A 24,026-nucleotide genomic window follows, 5' to 3' on the forward strand; every position below is an offset into this window, starting at 1 on the left:
AGTACAGCTCAAGGCTGTGTGTCAGTGGGAACAAATACAAGTTCTCCACTGTCCTTGCCCATGACAGATCCTGTGATATTTTACAGTTTGATTTTATATTTTGGCTTATTTCTGTAGTAAGAGTATTTAACAAAAATTCCCATTCAGGCCTGCTTGGTAGTCCTGGACAGTGATGGATGAGAGAACTTAAAAGTTCTCTGTAGCTTCAAGTTGTAACAGCCTGAGCACGGGATAGGAGATGAAGAACCTTTGGATCCCCACTCTTAAGTGTAGTATCATTAACTCCTCGTCAGGCCGAGTTCTCGTTATATTGCTCCCATGGAGAAATGGTTCAAGGAGCACAGTTACCTCGGCACGGTCTGGTAGGCGCATGGGGTGTGTGCCCCATGGCAGTGTTTTTGGGGGCTGCCTCCCCCCGAGCTCCCCGCTGCTGGTGGAGAGGGTGGCTGGGCAGAGGGGACGGGGCTCTTGGTTGCCTGCACCTGAGGACAGGTGTGGGCTCTTGGTTGCCCTGTGACTTGCTGCTGCTGTGGCTGCAGCACCGTGGGCGTGAGCTCACCCTGCCTGGCTGGGGTGCCGCTGTCGCCTGGGGCTGTGAAGTGACACCGCAGCCTGGCGCCCCGGCACGGCACGGCAGGAGGCTCCACGCCGGTGTGCGAAGGACGAGCTCCTGCGGCGGGGGCGGCCCGAGCTCGGGGGCACCCCCGGTGCTGCCCGCAGCCCCCTCCAGAAGGGCCGGGCGAAGGGGCGCTGGGGCTGGGGGCGCTGGGGGCGCAGGTACCGCAGCCCGGGCGCACCCGCCCCGTCCCCCACCGGGGGTCAGCAGCCACCCCCGCGCCGCGACGGCACGGCACGGCGCGGCGCTCCCGGGCAGACGGGGCCGTGGGGTGGCCGGGCCCGGGCCGGGGGTGGCGGTCGGCGAGGGAGGGCGGTCGGGAAGGCGGAGGGCGGTCGGGAGGCGGGCGGCTCTGGGCGGGCGGCGGTGGCGGGCAGCGGGGCACCGCGCTGCGCCGCCGCGCCTCATCCCGGCGCCACGGAGCGAGGCGGAGGTGGGCGGCGGTGGCCGGCACCGAGGCCGGTAAGGAGCGGGGCGCGACGGCACAGGGATGCCGGGCGGGCCGGGGCCGCTACCGGCGGCGGGTGGCACTTGTGCCCGGCGCGGCGGGCTTGCCCCGCCCCCGGCGGCGGCACCACGCGCACATAAGGGCGCTGCCGGCGGCACCGGGGGCTGCGGGGCGCTGCCCACGTGCGGGCGCGCTGGCCCGGTCTCGGAGCGGGGACGCCGTCGGGCGGCAGTGCGCTCCCGGCGCTCCCTGTTAGCGGTCCTGAGCGGCGGGGAGAGCCCTGGCCCCGGCGTGCCCGGTTTCGGCTCTGGCTCAGTAACGCAAGGACCGGAGCGCCGCGGTGTAGCGTGCGCCGCGGCCGCCGGCGCCTTTCGCTGCTCGCGAAGTTTTGCCGGCAGGAATGTCCCGGGAGCAGAGTCGGGGGTAACGCGTGGAGCCGCTGGCGGGGTGGGCTTCGGGGCAAGGGAGTGTCTGAATACGAGTTTGTGCTTCAGTGAGGGAGCTGGGGAGCTGGAGGCTTCAGTGCTGGTTAGGTTAAAGCTTTAAAACATTGAGTTGTGAGAGGAGAATTACTTGGAAGATGTTAGGACATTGTTTTGAAAATAACGCTTAACAGCGGGAGGGGAGGTGGAGTGTAATTATCCTCTCAAAATATTCCAGCTTGAGTATTTGACTTTTGCCTGTGGCTGGGCTGATAAATACTTTCATTCTAGGAGCATGTTGCAAAAACATTTGATTACATACATAGTTTAACCATTGGAGTGTTTTGTATGGTTTCTCTGATGGTATGTACGTGAGCGTTATATATTTTATGCGTTATTTCGTATATCTTACGTGTGCAGAGATTATAAAGATGCTGTATGCTGTATCTGCACTGTATAATGCATGCGGATAATTGTTTTATCCTGTGACTGATGCACTTAAAATATGATGCCATATCATATCACTCAGAAAACCGGAAAATTAGATTTGTGCCACAGACTAATATTATGGAATTTCTGCTTCAAATGTCATTTGAACAGTTGTATGCCTTTTACAGTGTGTGTATGTGTGTTTTTAATACTGCAGATGCCTTTTGATTGCAAGACTGATGAAATGTTTTGAGGGCTGCCTCTCCTTTCCTAACCATGAACAGTTCAAAATCACCGGGGCTGGCTGGATTTGAAATCTTGAAAAACACTACCTGCCACACGGAGAAGAAGATTTCGGTTTTCTTTTCAATAATCTTCATGACAGTGGGAATTTTGTCCAACAGTCTTGCAATAGTGATTCTCCTGAAGGCGTATCAGAGATTTAGGCAGAAATCAAAAGCCTCCTTTTTGCTTCTTGCTAGTGGTTTGGTTGTCACAGATCTCTTCGGCCACCTCATCAATGGAGCCATTGCAGTGTTTGTGTATGCATCGGACAAAGACTGGATTCGATTTAACCAGTCCAACATTCTTTGCAGTGTTTTTGGCATCTGCATGGTTTTCTTTGGTTTGTGCCCACTCTTCCTGGGCAGCGTGATGGCTGTTGAACGCTGCATTGGAGTCACTAAGCCAATATTTCACTCTACAAAAATGACTTCTAAACATGTGAAAATGATGTTGACTATGGTATGTCTGTTTGCTGTTCTTATAGCTTTGCTGCCTGTTCTTAGGTTTAGAGCCTATCAAATTCAAGCATCAAGGACCTGGTGCTTCTATAAAACAGAACATGTTGAGGACTGGGAAGACAGATTTTATCTCTTACTTTTTTCTTGCCTTGGGTTACTGGCCCTTGCTATTTCATTCTTGTGCAATGCTGTCACAGGAATTACGCTCTTAAGAGTCAAATTTAAAAGTCAACAAAGACAAGGCAGATCTCATCATTTTGAAATGATCATTCAGCTCTTGGCTATAATGTGTGTTTCTTGCATTTGCTGGAGTCCATTCCTGGTAAGAGCCTAACGTGTTTGCCAATTTTTAATGCACATCACTGTATAAAAGTTATACTTTTTTATCTCCAGGTTTTAAGGTGCTTTAGTTGTTATAACAGCTGTATCCACTCTTCAGTGTACTAATTTCACAGCATAAAGCCCATAATGTATGTACCTATGCATCTGTAACAAAAATGGTAATTATTCTCTATTTCTGAGCCTAAGCAAAAGACATTGAGTAAGCTAAAGATATAGGGACTGTGAGGACTGTATTTCCCATGATGTGAAGCAGACACTGGTAGCAGAATGGTGGCTAGAGTGAATCAGAGCAAATACTGAGCTTGTCCAAAAATTCAGTGAAATCTCGGAGGGGCAAGTCTGTTTAGTCTGTACTGTGGTTCATACAATTTTTCATTTATGGTAGTTTGTTTCTTGTTATTTATTACAGTTTACTGCTGCTTGTGAACTGTGTTACTTAAGGTGACAGTTAGGAACATAAAAATCCTTGTGTTAAAAAACAGTGGTCGGCAGTGGATTAAAATAAAAATTTGGTTTAGACCTAGACAAGCTGGGTTTGTAATCTGGACAGATGACTAGCAAAGCTGCCCTGTGCAATCGGCTCCCTTTCTCAGCTGTGCCAGCTGTAACTTAGGGCTGCCTGCTGGAAACCGCTGTGACTTCCAAAGCGGTAAGTGTAGCTCATGTTGGTGTGTGCTCTGGCAGTGGGCAGTGTCAAAGGAAGCGGGATTGTGATATGGAAAAGAATTTGACGGCTCCTGTTGTATGATGGCATTATAAAGCGGATGCTGTGACTCTTTTTACTGTAATAAACCTTACTGAAGAAAATTTATTTTTTTACTAGGGTGAGAGAGCTTAAGTCACAAGTAATATGAAATCTTAATTTGTTTCCTAGAAACAAGGTCCTGTAGTTTTTCACTGATATGAATGAGGAGCAATTTTGGTTTAGGCTTGCAAATATAGAAGTTTAAATCTGAGATCTGATTCAAATCCAGCTATAGCTCATCAACTCACTGCCTATGGTATACTATGGAGTTACCTGAAGTAGTTCTACATTAGATACTAATATTTGCCTAGCTGTAGCGTTGGATGTATCTGGCAGGTAGCATGTAATTAATCTAGTATCGCAGACTTCAAGGAGAGAGTCTGGATATAAATCTCTCCATCACTGAAATGCACAAAACATCTTGCACTTTTGTTCAACACGCAGAGAATTTTTCTAGGCTTGCTCTGCAGCATAGCGTAAATTCATGTTGGCTTTTGTCAAGTGTCACGGCTGTAGTGCACAGAGCATAAACAAAGTCATCAGAACAATATAGCAAGCTTCCGTAGTCAACTTCCAGTTGCTTTCAGACACCTCCTGAAAGTTGTCTGGGGCAAGCCACGAAATGGTTTTCAAGAAAAGCCACTCAAATGATGGTTTTGCTTTTAATGAAAAACAGTATGTTGTCCTATGCTGACATTTATTTTCAGATAAAACAACTGTCCTTAAAGGTTGGAATTAATCTGATTTTTAAAAAGCCTTTAAGTGTTAAAAATAGCTATAGACTTTTTTAATTCGAAAGACACTTCATATATTCAACATACAAAGGAACACAAAATTGCAACTGCAACTGTTTTCAGTGTTGGTAGTTTTGTTGTGCCTTTCAATTTTTATTAATTATGAGAACGTAATCTTAAAAATTGACAATCTTTAATGAAACCAGAGTGCTACTTTTGTATTTAACTTCATCTAAGTTGTAATTGATGATAAATTATTATTCCAGCAGCAAATTTTTTTTTTCAGAGCCTTTTCAGCGTTTGGCATCTTCATCAGCTGGTGATACAAACCAGTGAATTCTTGCTTAATTTTGTACTTGACAGTTTTTGGGACTGTGTTGCAGAGGAAGGTGATACACAAACAATTCTGATTCATTGGGTGGCAAATCTGCCTGTGCTCTCTGTGTGTTCTGGGCTTAGGACATTTAACTTATGGATCTCTTCTGAAATTACATGAGCCAAGCTATCACCAAAATTAGCCTGGCAGTATGGAAAATAGTTCTGCAATACGGATAAATTTATATTATAAACAAGAAGTTAAAAAAAAAAAAGTTTAGTGTAAGGTAGGATTTAGTTCTTGAAACATTGTTTCAAGGAAGTGAACAATTAGTCCTTTAGCCAGAGAGTTTGATAGTCTGGGAAATGCAGTAGGATGGGGTCCTTGGTAGATATTAGTATTACCTTTCTTAGCTATTAGGATCATAGAGTTTACATCAAAGGTAATTCTCTGAGTTACCCAATCTTTGTTTTGATCACATCTGTTCACTCGATACAAACAGAATTATGAGTGCAGTGTTAGTTTAGCAAGCTTTGTTGGACTGCTGTGAAGCATGCAGATGCAGTGGAATAAAGCTTTGTGAGGAACATACTGCTAGACTGTTACAGTAAAGACATCCAGAGTTTATCAAGGTGTATGATTTATAACGAGGTGCCAATCCAAATCTACTTGTCCAATTTAGCTGAAAGCTCAGGGCTTTTAATTTGTGGAACGAATCGTTTACATTCTATAACATATCAGCATACACCAAAACACCAAAATAAGTATTTCCTGAAATATGCGAGCAGATGTTCATAGGTGAAATTATTTGGCAAAGTAGCTAAATACATGGTTGTTTTGCAATCATGTGCTTGTTTAATTTTGTCGCAAAGCTAAAACTAGAAGTCAGTGTCTGTCTTTGAATTGTGAGTTTCACCCATGTTCTCTGTCCCAAAGAGTACACAAACCAAAATGTTATGCAAGAGGGAATTGCCTTGATATAAACCAAACTAATTAGAAACCAAACAAACCTTTGCAAAAGAAAGCAGAGGAAAGCGATGCCATTTATGCCACATGTGGTTTGCAGATACAAGAGTTTGGATTTATTTGCTGTGTTTCTCCATCTGATGGGGGGATTACTTTCTTTATTTTTCTTATGTTTTTTAATCTAGTCTTGTGTTACCTCAGTTGTCATATATACATGGCTACCAAAATCAAGTCTACCCAATACTGTAATCCAACCGCAGATTTACTTCACTATTAAGTTTTACTTATTTCTGGTTTTTTTCCAAGTGGAGTTATATTCAGTCACTGTCCTGTGCAAAATCCCCTTTAGATGACATTAGAGGCACAAGACCCTGGGTCGTCCTTTATGGTGTCTAGTGTGGAACTGAACTTGACTTCTGCACCTGCTCAGTGGTAGTGAACTTGTTTTGGTGCCTTTATATATGTGTGTAAATGTATATATATATATCTAACATTTAATATTACATATAATAATATATAATATTATAATCCATCACCACCTCTATTTTAAGACTCCTGGATTTTTTTCAGAAGCAGAGCCCATGCCTGGCTCATGTGGAGCTCTGCCTGGGGCTGTTGGACAGGAACTTCCTTCTGATTTCTTTCCTTCCTTCTGATTTCTTTCCTTCCTTCTGATTTCTTTCCTTCCTTCTGATTTCTTTCCTTCCTTCTGATTTCTTTTCTTCCTTCTGATTTCTTTCCTGAAGCTCCATTTCATCTCTTTGTCAGAAATGAACAGCTTTTTCAAATTTTCTGCCATTGTGTGAGTATCTTTCCTTAATAAATTGCCAGAATGAGGGGTGATCCCTGCATCTTCCCTTATGGGGGAACATTTATCTCCTTTTGAGGAGCTGAGAGGAGGGAATCTGCAAAAAAAGCAACAAGTGAAATTAATGGGTTTTCCAGTAATCTGTGTAGTCAATGATTTGCAGGGGCACATTTGTTCTGGCAGTCCAAATAATTTTGCTTTGTGATGGGTAATTCCAGGAAAATACGTTCTGAAGATAGTAACATCAAGTCATCTTTTTTCATCCTTGCTGGAGACTTAGCTCTTTGCTAGGGATATGCAAGTTTTGTTGGATAAATTTGGTCCCTAAGGGTTGAATTCCCAAAGCAAATAATTGGGCTGGAGCATTTTGTGACAAGCATGTCTGAAGAAATAAGATTGTTATATAAAGCTGGTTTTTGGCTGTGACTTGGCATCTGGCCTGTCATGAAATGGCATGGTTTTGGAACTTTGTTCGTATGAGTGGGTTCTGACTTCAGTATGTCAAATTCTGCAGGGCTCAAGCGATAAACATATTTTAGTTTGTTTTTGGAGTAGCAAAGTGAACTCCTGGTAGTTATGGACAGGAGGGGTTTATTTCAGAGTGAATTTATCTATGGGAACAAATTATGATATGAAGAAACATCTAATCTTTTTCATTTGTGGAATACAGTCTTAGCCTGAGAAAAATATTTTTACATTCAAATTATTCTTGTTAAGATCTTTTTCCATGCAGTTATCTGATTACTTTCCTTCCAGTTTTACCTCCCCTCTACTGCAGAAAATAGCCACTCCTGAAAGATCTCAGCTGTTTATTTCATGTCATTAAATCAGCTCTTATTCAGTTGCCTTTTTACTGGCTAGATTAATTTCTAGCAGTCTTTTCTCATGTCACTTCTTCCTGTTCCAATTTGTTATGCTAATTGTGTCTCTCTGAACTCGCTCTGACTTGTTCTTGTCCTCAGATTATCTCATGCAGTGAGGCTTGATGGTTGGTTTTCGTGCACCCAGGGCAGCATTTAGCTTACCGTTTGCTGAATCAATGCAACCTAGAAGCTGCTGGAGCTGGTCTGAGTGGTCCTTTCAGTGAATATGCTGCCGGAGGAGGTGAGGGGAGCAGCAGTGCACTATCAGGGAGGCTCTCGGTGGAATAGCCTTAGCCCAGCCCGCCCTGGTTGCTCCACCAGGTATGCAGGTGCTGAGACAGGCTCACAATTCAATTTTCAGTCATCTGTTTCCAAAGGCTATGCTGAACGAGGTCAGTGGGTTGTGGGTTTTACACTAAACAAAATTCTAGGCCATGTAGTCGCATACAACATAAGGTATTTTGCTGTGCAAGGCAATCCTCTATGCATCTCATTTTAGTGGTTTTGTATATGTAGTTATGTACATACATGCGCAGTGACACCTTGCCAGGTGTTCATACTCATGTTACCCTTGAAGCATCTCCCTCTGTTCCTGTTGTCTGTATTCTTTAATTAGCTGGCAGCTTAAATTTCTGTTATACTATCTTATATGTGCAACGAGAATCATGTATATGAGCTTGTTGCTTTATTAGTGCTGTTTGTATGCCTTCAAATACTGCTGGCTGTATTGTCCCTGCAACTCAATAGCTACTTACAGATTTGTCCCTTCTCTTGTGCTCTCGTGACTGGTGATTTCATAACCAGAAAACACAGCTGAGAAGAAACAGGCCCCAGACATCCTGAGACGCAGGTCCACGCTTTCCCGGTGAGGCCGTGGTGGCCGTGTCTGTCAGGGGTGGCTGTCGGGCAGAGCCTGTTCTCTCACACCCGCAAACTACAGTGCTGGCCACAGCTGTGGCCTCCGTGAGCTCCGCAGCATGTTGTGCCTGCGTAGGCACTGTCAACAGCGAGAGTGATCTTTCCTTTTGAAAAAGTATAAAGCAGGCTTTCAATTTTCAGTCATCTGTTTCCAAAGCCTGAAAGAGATACTCTTATAAACACGTTTAGCTAACCTTGCAGCTTTCAGTGCTGTTGGAAAAGTTACTTGCACGAGGGAAAAACGCACTGTCTTTCAAGATGCAGATTTTAAAGATAATCAAGGATAATCACTATGCTTGTGCTGGCTTTGGTCATTGGATTCCTGCCTTGTTTCGCTAGAAGGGTTGTCTGTTGACACGTAAAGACAAGGTTTGAGCTGGGCCTGGGTGGTGGGGCCTGGGGGAGGCAGTCTGCTTCAGGGCCCCCGGCGGCACCCACGGCATGCTGCCACTGCCTCTCGGGCCAGGTGGATGCAAACCCCTCTCAGGAGCCCACTTCTGCCAGGTGTTAATAAAGGAACCAGTTTTACAGGGAAAGGAAAAAGCTTTTTGCTAGTGGAAAGGCTGTCACATAGATATCTCTGTCTCTGGTCTGAGGTGTCAATGCCATAACAGTTGTTGTTGACTGCGGGTGGTGATTTCTCTTCTGACACAGCGAGGCCTGGCAAGGGTCAGATCAGGAGTGGCTGTTTGACAGAATAAAATGCTCCCTGAGTTCCTCTGGAAAGAGAAAAAAAACACCTCCTATGGGTTGACTTGTCTTTAAAGCTACACTACAAAAAGGGCTCGCCCTTTCCGTTGTATCATGGCCTTTTAGCTGTGTGCCGAGTTCCTCAATATATCTGTTAGCACTGTGCAAATGCAATTATTGTTGTTGCTTGGGTTCCTCTGAATGAGCTTCTGATCTTCAAGGTTAAATTGCTGAAGCGTTAGTGTTGTTCCTAATATTATGGCCCAAAAGATATTTTGGAATCAACAGCTGATTTTAGGGATTAAGAGGAAAGAGAACACTCATTTTGTCTGAAGTTTTTGTTAGTCTCAAGACAGCAGTGTCTTTTTAGCCTAGTTTCCTGTGGAATAAGGGTAAGGAATAAGGGTAAGATGTTCATGCCTTTTTTTTTTTTTTTTTTTTTTTTAGTATTGGTTGTAGACATCTTTCTTTTCTTTTGGATTCTTAAGAGGCACAGGTGGCAAATTTCTGCTGGGTTAGATGGGAAATGGAATGAGCTTCCCTGTAGAGTATACCAACCTAAAATGATACTGAATTTCAAAGGTACTGTTTCAATGTTCAGAATTGGTCTGTTCCTGTTTTCATCTTTTACAGTTTGTGGAGATCTTACAGGCCTTAGCCTTTCTGAGAAATATGAATCATTTTAAAAAAATGTTTTTAAGTGTGGGCCAGGGTGTAGTTTATCATAGAGCGCTTAGAAACACTGTTGATTGTGGCTGTATTTGTAATTTAAGTGTTTACCACCCTCTCACAGAAGTCAGGGAGCTGAGCAGCTGAGGTAGTCCCTCAGCAAGAAAGAAGTTCTGGAGAAGAAATGAACAGTGGTCAGCATATTTCCCTGCAGTAACAATGTGAACCAGGGAAGGAAGAAGAGCTGAGATTGACAGATTGTCCTTTACTGGAGGCTTTTGGAGAAGCATAATTATAGTTTTTGTTATCTATATTTACTTGTACTGTTTGGAAAAACTTACGTAAAGCCTTTTTCTGAAAATGCAGTGCCATCAGAATGCAATGAGATTGGTTTGTTTTGGAGAGTAAAAGTAGGGAAGGCAGGTTTCCAGTCAAGTGAGGAAATTTTCAATACAATGTCATCCTGTTTTTCTTTTAAAATTGCTTACTGCTTATTATAATTAACTATAATAATAAGTAGTATATATTAATATGCTAATATATTTATAATATCAATACATTAATGATAGATACCACACAAAACTGATAATATATTAATATAATAATTATTCTTAATAACTATTAATATATTTTAAAAATGTACATTACCATAAATATCTATAAATTGAAACACAATATTTTGTTCCAAATAGATGTCAGCGACTTTCATAGAAAATTTTGATTTCAATTTTGAAGTTGCTATCTCAAAAAAACAAGTTCTGAAAACTTCAGCCTAGTAAATTTGCCATTCATAACCTCCCCTTATTTATTCAATTGATAAAGTTTTTGGATTTTGTGCCTGATATTGAAAAGTAATTCAATTTGACATGTATTCCAGTTTTGTTTGATAGAAGAGAATTTTTCCAGTTGCTTAGATATTACACTTATTCAGGCCTTTCTTGCTTGAAAATATCGTACACTGCATAACCATTTCTGGAAAGTGTCATACATGGCATAGCCATTTTTGGATGGTTATTTTAGGAAAGCTCTCTTTCCTGACTATCTAAAGACTTTAAATAGTAAACTTGTTGCTGAAAACCAAGTTTCACTTGGAATAGCTCTTAAGAAGTTCTTCATCCTCACCAGGTTTAACATGACAGACATCAGGGTGTGATATACATTCATATGTCCTGTGAGATATTTATTATAGTGTTGATTTACAATCTTAAGTTTTGCATGGTGATTGTAAATGCTTTCTAGTAGAAGTTACGTGTCTCAGTAGTAGTGTAGGATCAGTTCATGTCTGAAAGAGTGCAATATTGGGTTCCTCTTCTGGGGAAAAATGCTGTTTAGATTTAAAACAGAGCAATAATTCTTATTTCATGTGCTTTTAAGGCTTAAATTTTACATTTTAAACGTTAGATTAAAGTGTTCAGAAATTGCTCAATTGCAATTCGGGTTACAAGCTCCCTGAGGAAGAAAGGTGCCTGTTTGCTGTGTGCATGTGCAGTGCCCAGCAGAACAGGAGTATGAGCCCGTTGTGGGTTCTGAGAATGTGCTTTTAGAAATAGAAAGGTTTTACACCAGGAGTTACAGTAAAGTTTTAGTAACTGCCACTCATTCCTCGGATCCATTCTCGTGTTGGATGAGATGAAATAGCTGAGTAGCTGAATGAACCAGAGCCGCGTTATAAGAATATACTGTCTCTTGCTGAAGGATAGCTCTTACCTATTCCAGAGAGAGAAGGGAGTGGAGAGGAGCTCGTAAGCTTGCTCTAAGCTCCTCTTTTTAATAAGTTCTGTGAAGACATTTGGGGACATGTGTGGAAGGGAGGGTTTGAATGGCTTTGGAGTTGCATTTCTGCATGATTTCCCAAAGAAGGCTGAAAATGAGTCTTTGTGTAAGGGATGTCATGAACTGACATTTTAAAGGCAACTAAACGTCAATACTAAACTCACAGAAACCAAAGATTACTTTGTCATGGGAGAAGCAGAAGTTAACGACTGATCTCCGGCTGGTCCCCTACTTGCTGTCCTGGACCTGTGTGCTGCCAGCTGCCTCAGGTGGCTTGAACCCAGCGTAAGCTGGGCATGGGCTGCACAGCCACCCCGAAGTTATGGGAGTGAGGGAGGATGTAAAGGATGTAGTGAGTCTGCTCATGAGCAACCTTGTCACCCATGTTATGGCCAACATCACGACATGGGGGAGGAAGACTTGTGCTGGCTGGAGGATCTGGCCAGCTGTGTTCCCGTCAGCCTCACTGCATGGAAAGGTGTTAAAACAAGGTGATGCAGGAAGAAGATGATCCATGTAAGTGGTAGCGATTTGGTTTAGGAATTACAGTTCATTAGTGAGTTGGAAATAAAATTGAATACACTTTTTACCAGGACCCTGCATTTGCAGAATTTGAGAAATACATCACTCTTAAAGGGAGATTTATTTTTCTCTTCCCTCCTCCACCTAAAAAGTGATCCAGGTGCACAGCCATCCATTTTAATTCATTTGCCAACATTAAAGAAAAAAGTGATTGCAAATTATATATTCCAGCTTGGTAAATACATTGCTAACTCATTAGCCTTGGTATTTCTCCAGAACGATATATAAAATAAAGGTGACTTGCTTTTTTTGTAAAGGAACACATCACATCTTTCTTTGCCTCAGCCAGATTATAAATACTGCAAATCAGATAGCACGAAGTCATTAGGTGACTGTGACTCCAATCTATCTTTAAAAAGATGTATTTCCCTCTAGTGTCTGTGTTCTGTACATAGTAAACATATGTAAAATATAACTACAAATGAATATATATTTTCCCCTCCTCCTTATTTTCCCCTACACCCAAGTAATAAACACAATGATTTCTCAGATAATTAAACTGAAGGTCTGACTCCATTGATAGACAGTAGAGTAGGCTCCTTACTTTTTTTTAGGCCTGTTGTTAGTTGAGGTCTTGCAGACTTGGTCACACATCAAAGCCATCTGCTTTCCTGAATTCTAGAAGAGGTGAAAAGGCAACTGTATATCATGACTGACTCTCTGTGAAATTTTCCTCCCTTCTTTTAACGCTTGTTATGATATCTTGTATGGATATCTCTGGATTTGGTGGTATTTGCCCTGAAACCCTGCATGTATGTGCCATTCCTCTGAAATCAGGGAGTGACCTGTCCAAGGAACCATTAGAGAATTCAGCCTAATTCTTGGATTCTTAGACAGAAGTGAAAAATCTGAGAATTAAAAAAATGGCCAGGTAAGAACTGACAGATCCTGCATGCCCTGTAGAAGAGCATTTTCTTGCTGTCAAAGATTAAGTGGAAGATTTGCCTCTGGTTGCTGAATCTATATTCTATCTCTCCTCGGACATGTAAATACAGTGGAGGATGACTTTAGTAATGAAGCAGCATGAACGTGGTGATGTTTGGAAAGACAGTTCACATCTAAGCTTTTGATTTGATCCTATGCATAACAGTAAATGCTGAATTCATTCTGTAATTATGGACCTTTGCAGCACCATTTTCCTCAGACATTTCTCTTCTTCCCCGATATTATGTGTTTGTGATTCTTTCTTTGGTATTTGTAGGGTGTTAGTGAGAGAAGTTCTGTTCCTCCTAAATCAATGAGAACATTTATTTAACCAATAAAAATGTAATTGTTTTCCAGATGAGGGTGAAAACCTGAAAAAGCAAAGCAATAAGAGAAGTAAATAGGCCATTTCCAGGTTTTGAAGCTTTACCCAACTGACCCTAATGGAAGAGATTAAATGGATCCTGCATACATATAGTACTTACATTTCTAAATACTTACTTGATGTGTTTGTGTTTCTCAGGATGGTTCTTGTTATGCACTATTAGAAATCCTCTATGGTTTTCTGGTCCGAAGAAGTCTAGCAGTTGTCCTGTAAAGTTTATCTCAGCATTGCTGAGTAAAGAATAATTTAATTTTATCTGTAAAATTATTTTTGGGGGGCAGGAGTTTTTTTTACAGGCTTTGTTGTTAGGTAGCAATACATTCCTCGGTCCATGGAAGCAGACTTTCTTCTAACTTTAAAACACGTAGCTCAGGAAACAGGTTGTTTATTTGACTTTGGTATGGATACTATGTCTTTTCATTATGAAGTGAGTCATCTACTGTTTTCAATGCTAAAATCTTCTCTGTCCATATCCGTTCTGCTTTCCTTTCAAATGAGTTAATTAACCTGTGAGAGTAATTACATTGCCAGCTAGTTGAAACAAATTATTTCTAATTTTGAGGGGGAGGAAAGGAAAGAGCAAAAAAAGACTTGTCAATCCAAGATAGAAATACCAGGATTCAGTCAGTGAAACAGAGGTGACCTGGAATGCTTCATTCAAGCCCAACCTGAATTTATGTTACTGCAAAGGAGATGCAAATAGGTAACATCTAAGGGGAAAGCTCACGGAAAATAAAACTTCACTTTCAGTTAATATTTGTGAGTTTATGTGCACAAAAAAATCCTTCTGTTTATGAGGCTTACTTCATAATTGCTTTGCTGCCTTATATAAAGCATGATAATGCCAAAGGCAGTTAATAAAATATAAATAGCATAATGTTGTGGCACTTTACATTTTTTTTCCGTAATTTTGACAAATTCTTGCATACATTAAAGCCTCATTTCAAATGACATTTCCAAATGTTTGTTTAGAAAGTGTGTTGCCATCCGTAAATATTTTGCATAAAGCTGTAAAAACACAGATGGTGAAAACGTCACAGTTGACTCTGATGGCACGGTAATGGAGTGCAATAGACTGAGTCCTCTGCAGACCTGAGCCTGCACGAGGAGTGAGGGAAGCTCAGAAGAACTGAACAGCCCCAGCGAGGAGGGATCATGTGGTGAGGTCAGACAGAGCTGAGCTGTGAGTGCCAAAAACCCACAGAGCCTTAATTTGATGTCATGACTGCAGTGACGTATATTTGCTGCTACGCTGCACTCCTTTCTTTGGCATTCAGTTGGTGTGACATCTGCCCTACCAATTCGGAAGGGTACTGGGACATACTGTTTCACAGCTTTGATCTTGCCAACCTCAGGAAAGGCAGGTGCCCTGAATGGTACCATGTTCATGAAACAGCATCATCAGCTGGCAAGAAATTGCCTGGTCACAAAATTAGCTATTTCTGAGAATGGAATACTGGAAACTGTTCTTCTTTGCTTTGTGGAAAATGTTGTGTTTTCCTGTTTTGTCTGTACCTTTTTGACTATTATCACAGCAGTAGTGCTTTGGGAACACCTCTGAGCTCTGAGTGCCTTTAGCTTTACAATACCTCTGAAAGGTTTATACAGTTTCATTTTAAGGAGCCGTTTCTCATTTGGGTTCTATGTTTCCTAAGACAGACTGCAACTCTGATAGTGGAAAGGTCTTTTTCAGAGTAGCTGCTTTCAACAGGGTAGTAAGTAAACTTGCATGTTTAGGGATGCGTATCATGGCAGGCAGTAGTTACCACCCTTTGGTACCTTTTTTGGACTAGAACTTGATTTTGGGAGGTAGACACAGATTTCTCCCTAACTGAATAGTGAGCCAGTGGATCCATTGTTACTTTTTAGTGGCATTATTTTTTTTTCACAGAATTATACATGAGAGAAAAGAGGATTCCCTTATTTTGCTGCTACTTGTCTAGCTGATCTGCAAAACTTCACACGTGGAAGTATTATGCATCCCCTTAGAAATACTCTGTGGACTTTAATGTGGAGGAAATGCATTTTGTCTCCTCCAATTCCTTTTTAAATACACATTTTTTATAAAACCCTATGCTCAGTTAAAATTTACTTGCTTGGCCAAATGATCATCTGGTGTATAAAAGTTGAAGGTATGGTTCATGTTTTTCTTTTAAAAAGGGAAAGGAAAACAGGGGGGAAAAACATGTTGCAGATCTATAACATAAAAAGCGTTATGTGGCATAAGTAGTACAGTGTGTGTACTAACATTTTAATGGCAGAAGTGGTGCACTGTGCACTGCACATTTTTCTTGGAAGCCCTTGCTTTTAAATTGACTTACATAGAGCCACATAAAAAAATTAAGTGAAGCATGCTCAGCTTTGTTGCAATGAATGCTTGGTTTATATACTGCAGTATCTATATAGCAATGATACAGGCTATTTGCTGTCAGTGTTTCTTTTCTAATGTGTTCTTAGGAGATATAAAATGGTACATAAAATTTGAAGATGTATTTTGATTTCTCTCTCCCTCTCTTTTGTTGACTTTTTTCTTAAAGTTTTGTTTATAGAGCACTACAAAGTATCATCTTCTATCAGCTCTTGCCTACAGCAGACTGCAGCTTCTTTGTAGGATGTATAATGGAAGTTCCAAAACCTTCTGGAGATTCAAAATAATTATGTATTTTTTATTTCCGTGGAGTGGGACATAATCAGTAGAATACCACCTTGAGTCCTGTGTGGTTTAGGAGAAGGGGATATGCACCTCTGGACTTGACATAAGCATCAGTGGCAGAATAGAAGTACTCTGCAAATACCAAAGCAATCATGGACTTTCTTCCATTAATGGAGGTTCTCAGAACTGCTTGTAATGAAATCAAAAGGAAGAGGATGAGGTTTGGGAGGGTCTGCAAGGTTCCCACAGTGAAGTGTAGCCTGAAGGCTGAGCTACAGAGGAAGAGAATTTCTGATATTTGTCTGCTCTGCTTTCCATATCAGTCTCTTGGTGACTAGTTTTTATCCAGTTTCCTGAAGTCAAGGATAGAACCCAGATTTAAAGCCTGTGAGCTGAAATGCTTCAAAGTAGCATTACAGTTTGTCTTATTTCCTAACTAGCTGTAAAGCCTGCTGCTTGTTTTGACTGGCTGTCCTTGAGTACTAACAGGAATGTGACCAAGCAGCACTGCCATTTAGCTTATTAATTGTTCTCATATAATTGAGATCCAATTGGAATGGAAATTACAGTCATGCTGTTTATATTTGGAGAGTGGTGTGAAGCTTTGGAGCAATTTTTTTCAGTTCATTACACTGAGCTTTGTCGCCAAGGGAAATGGCAATTCTCTGAAGCTATCAGCTAGATGCAGAATTGTAAAGTCGACGATTTCAAAATTATTTTAAAACTTTTCTGTCAGACTTTCTGGATGTTGCGAAGTGAGCTTTGGTTTTAGGGAAGCCTAAAATTGATGGAATAAAAAGGATGGAGAAGTTTTATGTATTGGTTCAAGTCCTTATGTGACACAGAGTTGTTTCCTCTGTATTTATTCTTAGGGGCAGGGAATTCTCAGGTCTTTCCTTAAACTATCAAAGGCTAATATGAGTCAGAATAACTTTTTATCTCAGAAGAAGGAAGCCTTGGTTTAAAAAGTAACTTAGTTATGTTTTTTTAATTACTTTCCTAAAGAAAGTTTGAATTGTATTGGTTACGTAATGTGATACTTCCATTTTTTTACAAACCAGGGAGACGTACAACTGTGTCCACATAAACATTGTATAACTCAGCAAAATGCTACCTAATTTTTACACTTCTAAATATGTTAGTCATGAGTTATGTTTATTATTTACCAGCTGGGGGTTAATTTTTGAGTCATATTGCTGAATCTGCATGAATATTACATTCAGTTGTGGGGATCAAAAGCAACTAGATAGTGAGGCAATGTTATTGCCTCTTCCTGCTTCCCCACGTACTGCTGGCTACAGAGGACAGAATTCCTTCGTCATACTAATCTGATAGACCTACAAGGAAGGAAAAGTCAGTCTTTGAATTACTTTCTTGACTTTGAACTAATTATTGAACAGTATTAGTCAAATAAGAGGAAAAGAAGTGTCCTTTCTGCATCTGCAGAGGAAGTCCTGCTCTCAGAAATCAGCTTAGTGCTGCAGTAAGCTCTGGCTGGAGTTTCTGAGCTGGTGCCAGTTCAGTGATAAGACTTTCTCACACCTAGGCAGAAAATACAGACTAGCTGCATGTTTTGCTTCAGTAGAATCCCTTATTAAACAGCTGGTAGCATATTAGGCCTCTTTGTCATATATGATTTCAACCTGACTTTTGATTAGTATTTTAAGAATTTAATTAAATAAAAAAAAATGACCATGAAAGTGTGATAGAAATAATAATTTATATTGGTCTCACTCCATTCTACCCCTCTTCAGCTGGGATTTAGGGTCTTGTTCTAGAAATCATCAAATGACTTTGGAAAGGCTCCAGTAGCCAGGATATGGCCTACTTTTTGTCCTGTCTTTGTATGCAGTTGGCTTCAGTTACGTGCAGTTTTCTTACGTGTTTTCTCAGACGTGGAAGAGCTCCCAGTACAGTGCAGGCTCTTTGGAGGAGTGAGAAGCTCTCTCACTTCATACTGAGAGGCAATGCAACGGTAGGTAACATGTCTGTCACTACCAATGCTCTGCCACAAGTGTTTTAGCATAAAAATGCTTGTGCTTGGAGTTGGACTGAGCTTCAGAAATCTCAGCCACTCAGAACTTCAGAAAGTTGAGATATCATTTTATGTTGGTTTTAGAGACACAAGAGAGGAAACATTTTTTAATTTATGCATAACACTCCCAAGTAATATGTCATATGTCTAGAAGATTCTCATTTTATGAAACAAAATTTGTAGATAATGTAGATTTTATCTTCATTATTTCCAATACAGGGATTCACAGCTGAGTTGCTTAAGCATTTAGCTATGTACATAAGCTCTACTTGCTACTTGTGAGTTCAGATATATTATTTTTTATGCATCTAGTATTCAGAAGAGGTAACTTAAGTGTTCCAGTTGCAGCTTCTCCAAGTATCAGAATCCATAAAATTATGCATCAAATTTCTTTGTTGTCCTGATTTACTTTATGGAAATCCATAATCAAATCAGAGGTACTTTATGTTGAGCCAGCAAGTTGAACAGCAAACAAATGGATTCACTTAGAGGTGATTACTACTAAATGGAAGGGACTCGCACAAGTTTGCTAGGTAACGTGAGAAAATAACAGTTTTACAAATCTGGATGGAGCTACTTTTCCTAGAAGACAACATCTCCTGCTTCCTCTTCTGGGCACAAAGTTGCATTGGATTTGGCATTTATTAACTTTGCAGAGTGGGAGAGAAGAACAATGAACAGTATTTTGAAGTACATTAAGAAGCAGATTAGGAAGCTATATATCTGTATGAGGTCAAGCATACAGTATATTGGAAAAGGACATTGCTCGGTGAGCTCTGTTGTGCTGTCATTTACTGCTCGGTCCTACTTGCATGAGTAAGGATTAATCGGTCAGAATTTGGCTTGTGGTATTGGACCTCTAATAAATGAAATATAAGACTGTCCTAAGAAAACATCCCATGCAGGACCCAAAGGAATTGTCCAAGTTTGGGTGGGCTGCTGATGTCGAAGAGGAATGTGCCCAGTGGTTATAGGGTGAAAAGCAGATTCAGGGAACTGACTTATAAGTGTTTGTGTTGGCTCCATGCTCAGACATTCCTCCTCCTTGCACCGGTTCCCAGCTGTGCTTCTGCCAGTCTTACCAGCATCCTTAGGAATGTTCCTAGGGGCTCTCTTCGCTGCTCCCATATCAAGTGATCAAATGCTTGATCAAGCCAGTAGAGTCTCCTTTTATGCATTCACTCTGTTCCACTCAAGTTTATACTCAGATGTGGTGACCTGCAAACTATAGGTAGGGCCTATGAATACAGAGAAGCATTTTAAAAGGAGTAAAATAGGTTTTCTGGAATCTTGAGTGGTAGTTTTCACTCTTCATTCATTATTATTATTTAGTTTAGGTTTTTACCTAAACTAAATAATAATTTTTTGACAATGTATCTTTGTGAAAATACAACCCTCTGCACTCAGACAAACTGGTGCTATGAGTACACTGATTTATTGGGCAATGAGAGGTAGGGTCATTGCCCAATAAATCAGTGTGCTCATAGCATCAGTTGTAAAATATCCCGTTTTCTAGTTAAATAACTGTATTGCTTCAAAGGCTTTGGAAATGAAAGCCTTACAGTGTTTCATCTTTCTACCAAAAAAGTCTTCATGTACTTGTAACATTAATAATAGAGAGAGAGAATTTACTGTCCTCTGGCAGATTCCTGGCTTTGCCAAGTCAGGCTTTCTTCACACAGGAACGCAGGTTACAAAACATCAGTGGCAGAAAGCCTGTAAAGGAGCACTCTGCAGGGCAGGAGCCCCAGCAGTGTGTTTCACTAGGGCTGGTGTTTCTGAGCCTAGGTTGGAGCTCTGCAAAGCTGGCAGGGGGCTGCCACAACTTACTGGGCTGTGTAGCTCTTGGGTATCCTCTGCCAGAAGCAGTCCTGCTCTGAGCTAGACTGGAAGACTAATGCCTCCACCCATGTGAAACCATAGCTCTGGCAGTGTTGTTGCTGGTGGAGTTCTCTCCATGTGTAGCACCTCCAAGGTGAATGAAACTCTCTGTGCTCCACTGGCAAGAAGAAGGGTATCTGTGTGTCCTATGTCATCATGGCTTAAATTTTCCTAGAAACTTCTAAACTTCTAGTGTCAATAAATTGTGTTCTGTTGCAGCTTAAAACATGTGAAGCTTCTTGATGAAATCAAGGTGCTGTATTTGTTATACAGACTTTAATTTGGAAAATGTGAAAAAATAAATACCTTTTATAAAAGTGTTCTGGCCTCTATCCTTGAAAGAATCCATCCCTGGAACAGTCTTGGCATGTTTTATTAGCTCAAATTCTGTGTAAGTTTTTATTCCTTGCTCAAATCAGTCCCTGGTTTCAGAGGTTATTCTCTGCCTGGTTGCCATCCTCTGCTTGTTCAGTAATTCAGCAGAGACACATGTATGTCCTATGTAACACTTTAGAGGATTCCTAGGATTATAAATGTTATATGCCTGAAATTATTTACTTTTCAATTAGGATACATTGATGCTGTGAAGGTATAGAGATTAGAGATAATGTTGAAATGATTTCACTCATTTACATGCTCTCTTGGTGTATTTTTTCAATGTATAATTTTAAAATCTTCCATTTTCAGTTGACAATGGCCAGAATTGGGATAAATGAGAGTCGTTCAAAGGAGACCTGTGAAACAATACTTTTTGCTCTCCGAATGGCAACATGGAATCAGATTTTAGATCCCTGGGTGTACATCCTTCTCCGGAAAGCTGTACTTAAAAACCTGTACAAGATCACAAGGGGATGTTGTGGCATGCACATCGTAAACTTACACATGTGGGAACTCAGCTCCATCAAGAATTCTTTGAAGGTTGCAGCAATATCTGAGTCACCAGTAAGTTCCAAACAAATAAACCTACAGCCACTCAGCTCTACAGGGCAATAAAGTTAAACACAGTGTATGAAGAGATGATGGAGGCAACGCTCATACACAGGCAGTACCTTGAAATTAATTCCAAGGCTCAGTGGTTTGGCATTTGTTTTAAATTGTGAGTGGTTTGTTCTTGTTGCTTACCAGTTTGATATTGCTACTCCAAAAGATGCACTTGAATGTTTTAATTGCCTTTGGAATACATCCCTTCCAAAACTGGTAGTATGATGATAAATCATCCTGTATTTCTCCCTTCCAGGTAATAAAGTGAACAGGGTTCTTTGTAATAGTCCCCACCAAATCCTTTACCTTAGCAGGCTTCTTAAGAACACGTACAAGTGCAAAAGTGATCTCCAAGGTGATTTTTAAAAGGGGTAGATTTTCTGTACTAGTGATAACCCCAGATCCTTTGCAGAGTCACTGCTTCCTAGAATAAGGTCCACCATCCTTTCCATAAGGGTATTCCTTGCTTCTAGGCACTGATTTTTCCAATTGGGTATATAAAAGACATTTTGCTTGTGCCCAGCTTATGAAGTGATCCAGTTTGCTTGGTTCATTGACTTGACCTCTTAATCATTTACTGTTCCATGAACTTTTGGGAGAGCTGAAACTTCATCAGTGTAAGTGTTCCTTTCAAATCACTGACAAAACATGAGGTTTCCTGTAAAAACACAGAAGCAGATCAATTCAGCTTGCTTTCGGTTACATTTTCAGATCTATTGGTGAGTTTCTAGTCCTTTCAACAAATTTTGTTGCAGCTAACAGGCATAAATCTGTGGTGAGTCTCTAAGAGGAATAGTTTGGGGTTTTTTTGCCCCTAGATCGAAGGAAATCTGAATCATTCCACTGATGCATATACTGAAATGCTCATGGGGTACATCTGCTTCATTTGTTAAAGGTCATACATGTCTCATGAAAAATGTGTGTGACCAACTGAGCATCTCTGCAGGGAGCTGCACTGGCAGTGTGGTTTTATTTCTGAAAGCAAACTGCCCCTTGGTTTTTGCAGGGTCCGTGTCTGAAAAGCTGAGGACATTCAGTATATTTGATGGTATCAGAAATTTTCCAGGACTCTACAGAGCCCCTTTAATGCTGCTAAAAGAAACTTTGTTTTTTGTGACTGTATACTGTTCAGAAGCAAGAAGGAGGGTATCACAGACTTTGTAGCAGAGGGATCGTTGTAAGATAGAAATGTCTATGTTATTTTTACCTACTTCAAATAATTACATTAGTGAATTGTTGGTATATTTGGTCAAAGTAGTTAAAAACTGATTCACCAAGAAGATAGTCTGAGGGACCAAAACTATTCACAAGCTGCAAGTTCACGTTGTATGTGAGAATAGTTTAAGTCAGAAAATAAAACCCCCAAAGGTTTAAATCTTTGGTTTTATTGTTTTAAAAGCTATTTCCTTTTTGTTTTAAAAAGGTTGAAAAATAAATGGGTTAAATAACCCTGTAATGTAATGAAATGGCTTCATTTACCCTAAAGAATTTCTGTGTGTGATTTATTTTCTCAGTCAGAAAGCTGATAAACCGTGGACAGAGTTGAGGCTGGTATAAGCTCCGCACTGTTGCTTCAGGTGGGTTCTGCTGAAATCTGGAAGCTTTCAGTCAGTGCTCAGTTTGGGTCTTTCATTTCATGGAATACAATGCCAGTGTATCTGTTGACATAAATTATTCATTCTTTATGGAAGATTGTTGTTTCTGCAGCTGCAAAAATATTTGTCTGTAAATTGTTGAGAAATTTGATCGTGAGTGAAGCTCATCAATGTTCTATTTTGTTATGTGAATAAATGTAGCTTGTGTAGTTCGTACTGGTTGACTTGTAAAACAAACAAACAGAAGTTTATATGTATATGTGATTTCTTATATTTTGTGTACTAATACATATTGACTGTAAATTGCAAAGCCTTATTAAAGTTATCAAACTGTATCTTGAGTGCTATGATATTTTTTGTAACAAAAGCTACTTGAAGTTGTTAAAAATAACCCTTATGACAAAAAACCTCATGCTGGACTCAAGCCAGCCACTGCCATTCACACGTGTGTTATCAGTTGTGAAGGCAGAGAGCAGGACAGGGAGAATTCAGATAGGAGGTGCCAGTGTTCGCGCACTTCATTGTCACATGAGCAGCCCAGTACAGCCGGAGGTCTAATGCAGACAAGGTCAAGTCCTGATGATCCATGCTTAGAAAATGTAAATAAAAGTGGAACTGGGGGAGGATGGTGTTTGGGATCAAAGTGTTTTTATCCAAATATCTGCCAACATGTTACACAGACTCTGATTAGTCTCACCTACACTATGAATCCTGGAAAAAATGTGAGTTTTGCTGTTAATGTTTTGGTTTGTCTAGGGATGTGGTAGCCTGCAGAGGCAGCTCAGGATAGTCACCCAAGGATCTGTTACCGCTGAAAGTGACTTGATTATCACTGTGTTTCATCTCACAGGAGAGCCAGCAACATGCTGTGTTGTATGATTAGCAAATGATAGGTTTTATGGAATATGAGATGATAATAATAATAATAATAAAAAATGGGACAGCTTCACACTAGGATCTGAGTATTGCCCAGGCAAGGAAAAAAGGGCAGTCTGCTTAGCAATGGGCTGATGATCTTTTTAGGGGTTGGCTAATGATGTGAGCAGTCATGAGCTGCCTATTTACTACTAGTCAGTAATTAGTGTCTCCAGAGCAGGCAGGGGCAGTAAGTGTTCTGGTGGGAAGAAAGTGAATCTCATTTCTGACTAATGACCAAGGAATCCTCAGGATGGGAGAATATTTAATCTAATTGGGATCTTAAACAGTGGCAGGCTATGTAAGGAAGCACATTATCTTAAACCAAGGTTCTAGCCCAGCCTGAATCAACCTCCTGAAGCAAGGAAAGCCTCCCTAGCAAGTCACTCATCATGGGGATTAGGAAAATATTTGTGGTTTCTTACCTAGATACAAAGATGGAGAGCAAGGCTCAAGGTCTTTTGATTTAAATCTTGAGGCAAAGTGTCCACCTTCTGTGTTTATTTTGGATATTTGTACATGAGTGTTTTTATTGGTCTGATGTTTAGGAACAATTTCAGGAGCAACAGTATGTACCAGTTCTGTAGCCATGG

General features: G+C 40.8%; 1 protein-coding gene across 3 annotated transcripts; it reads left to right on the plus strand.

Annotated features, from left to right (window-relative positions):
- Positions 1-974: 974 nt before the first annotated feature.
- Positions 975-22,853, plus strand: PTGFR (prostaglandin F receptor). Of its 3 annotated transcripts, none has more exons than XM_080406934.1 (3): positions 975-1,078; positions 2,133-2,980; positions 20,630-22,853. In XM_080406934.1, exons 2-3 carry the CDS (start codon positions 2,192-2,194, stop codon positions 20,933-20,935), a joined length of 1,095 nt encoding a protein of 364 aa, XP_080263060.1. In that variant the 5' UTR covers positions 975-1,078; positions 2,133-2,191; the 3' UTR covers positions 20,936-22,853. The 3 variants fall into 3 exon arrangements, with proteins under 3 accessions (XP_080263060.1, XP_080263059.1, XP_080263061.1); XM_080406933.1 differs by lacking the exon at positions 975-1,078 and adding an exon at positions 1,092-1,487; XM_080406935.1 differs by lacking the exon at positions 975-1,078 and having other exon boundaries at positions 1,092-2,659.
- Positions 22,854-24,026: the final 1,173 nt, after the last annotated feature.

Source organism: Falco punctatus (genome assembly GCF_963210335.1).
Source record: "Falco punctatus genome assembly, chromosome: 11".
NCBI classification, from domain to species: domain Eukaryota; kingdom Metazoa; phylum Chordata; class Aves; order Falconiformes; family Falconidae; genus Falco; species Falco punctatus.

Excerpts from the sequence above, each read along its gene's own strand:
- PTGFR (XM_080406934.1), top strand. The coding sequence starts at position 2,192 with ATGAACAGTTCAAAATCACCGGGGCTGGCTGGATTTGAAATCTTGAAA. Across the intron at positions 2,981-20,629 it reads TTTGCTGGAGTCCATTCCTG|TTGACAATGGCCAGAATTGG; the intron begins GTAAGAGCCTAA and ends TTCCATTTTCAG.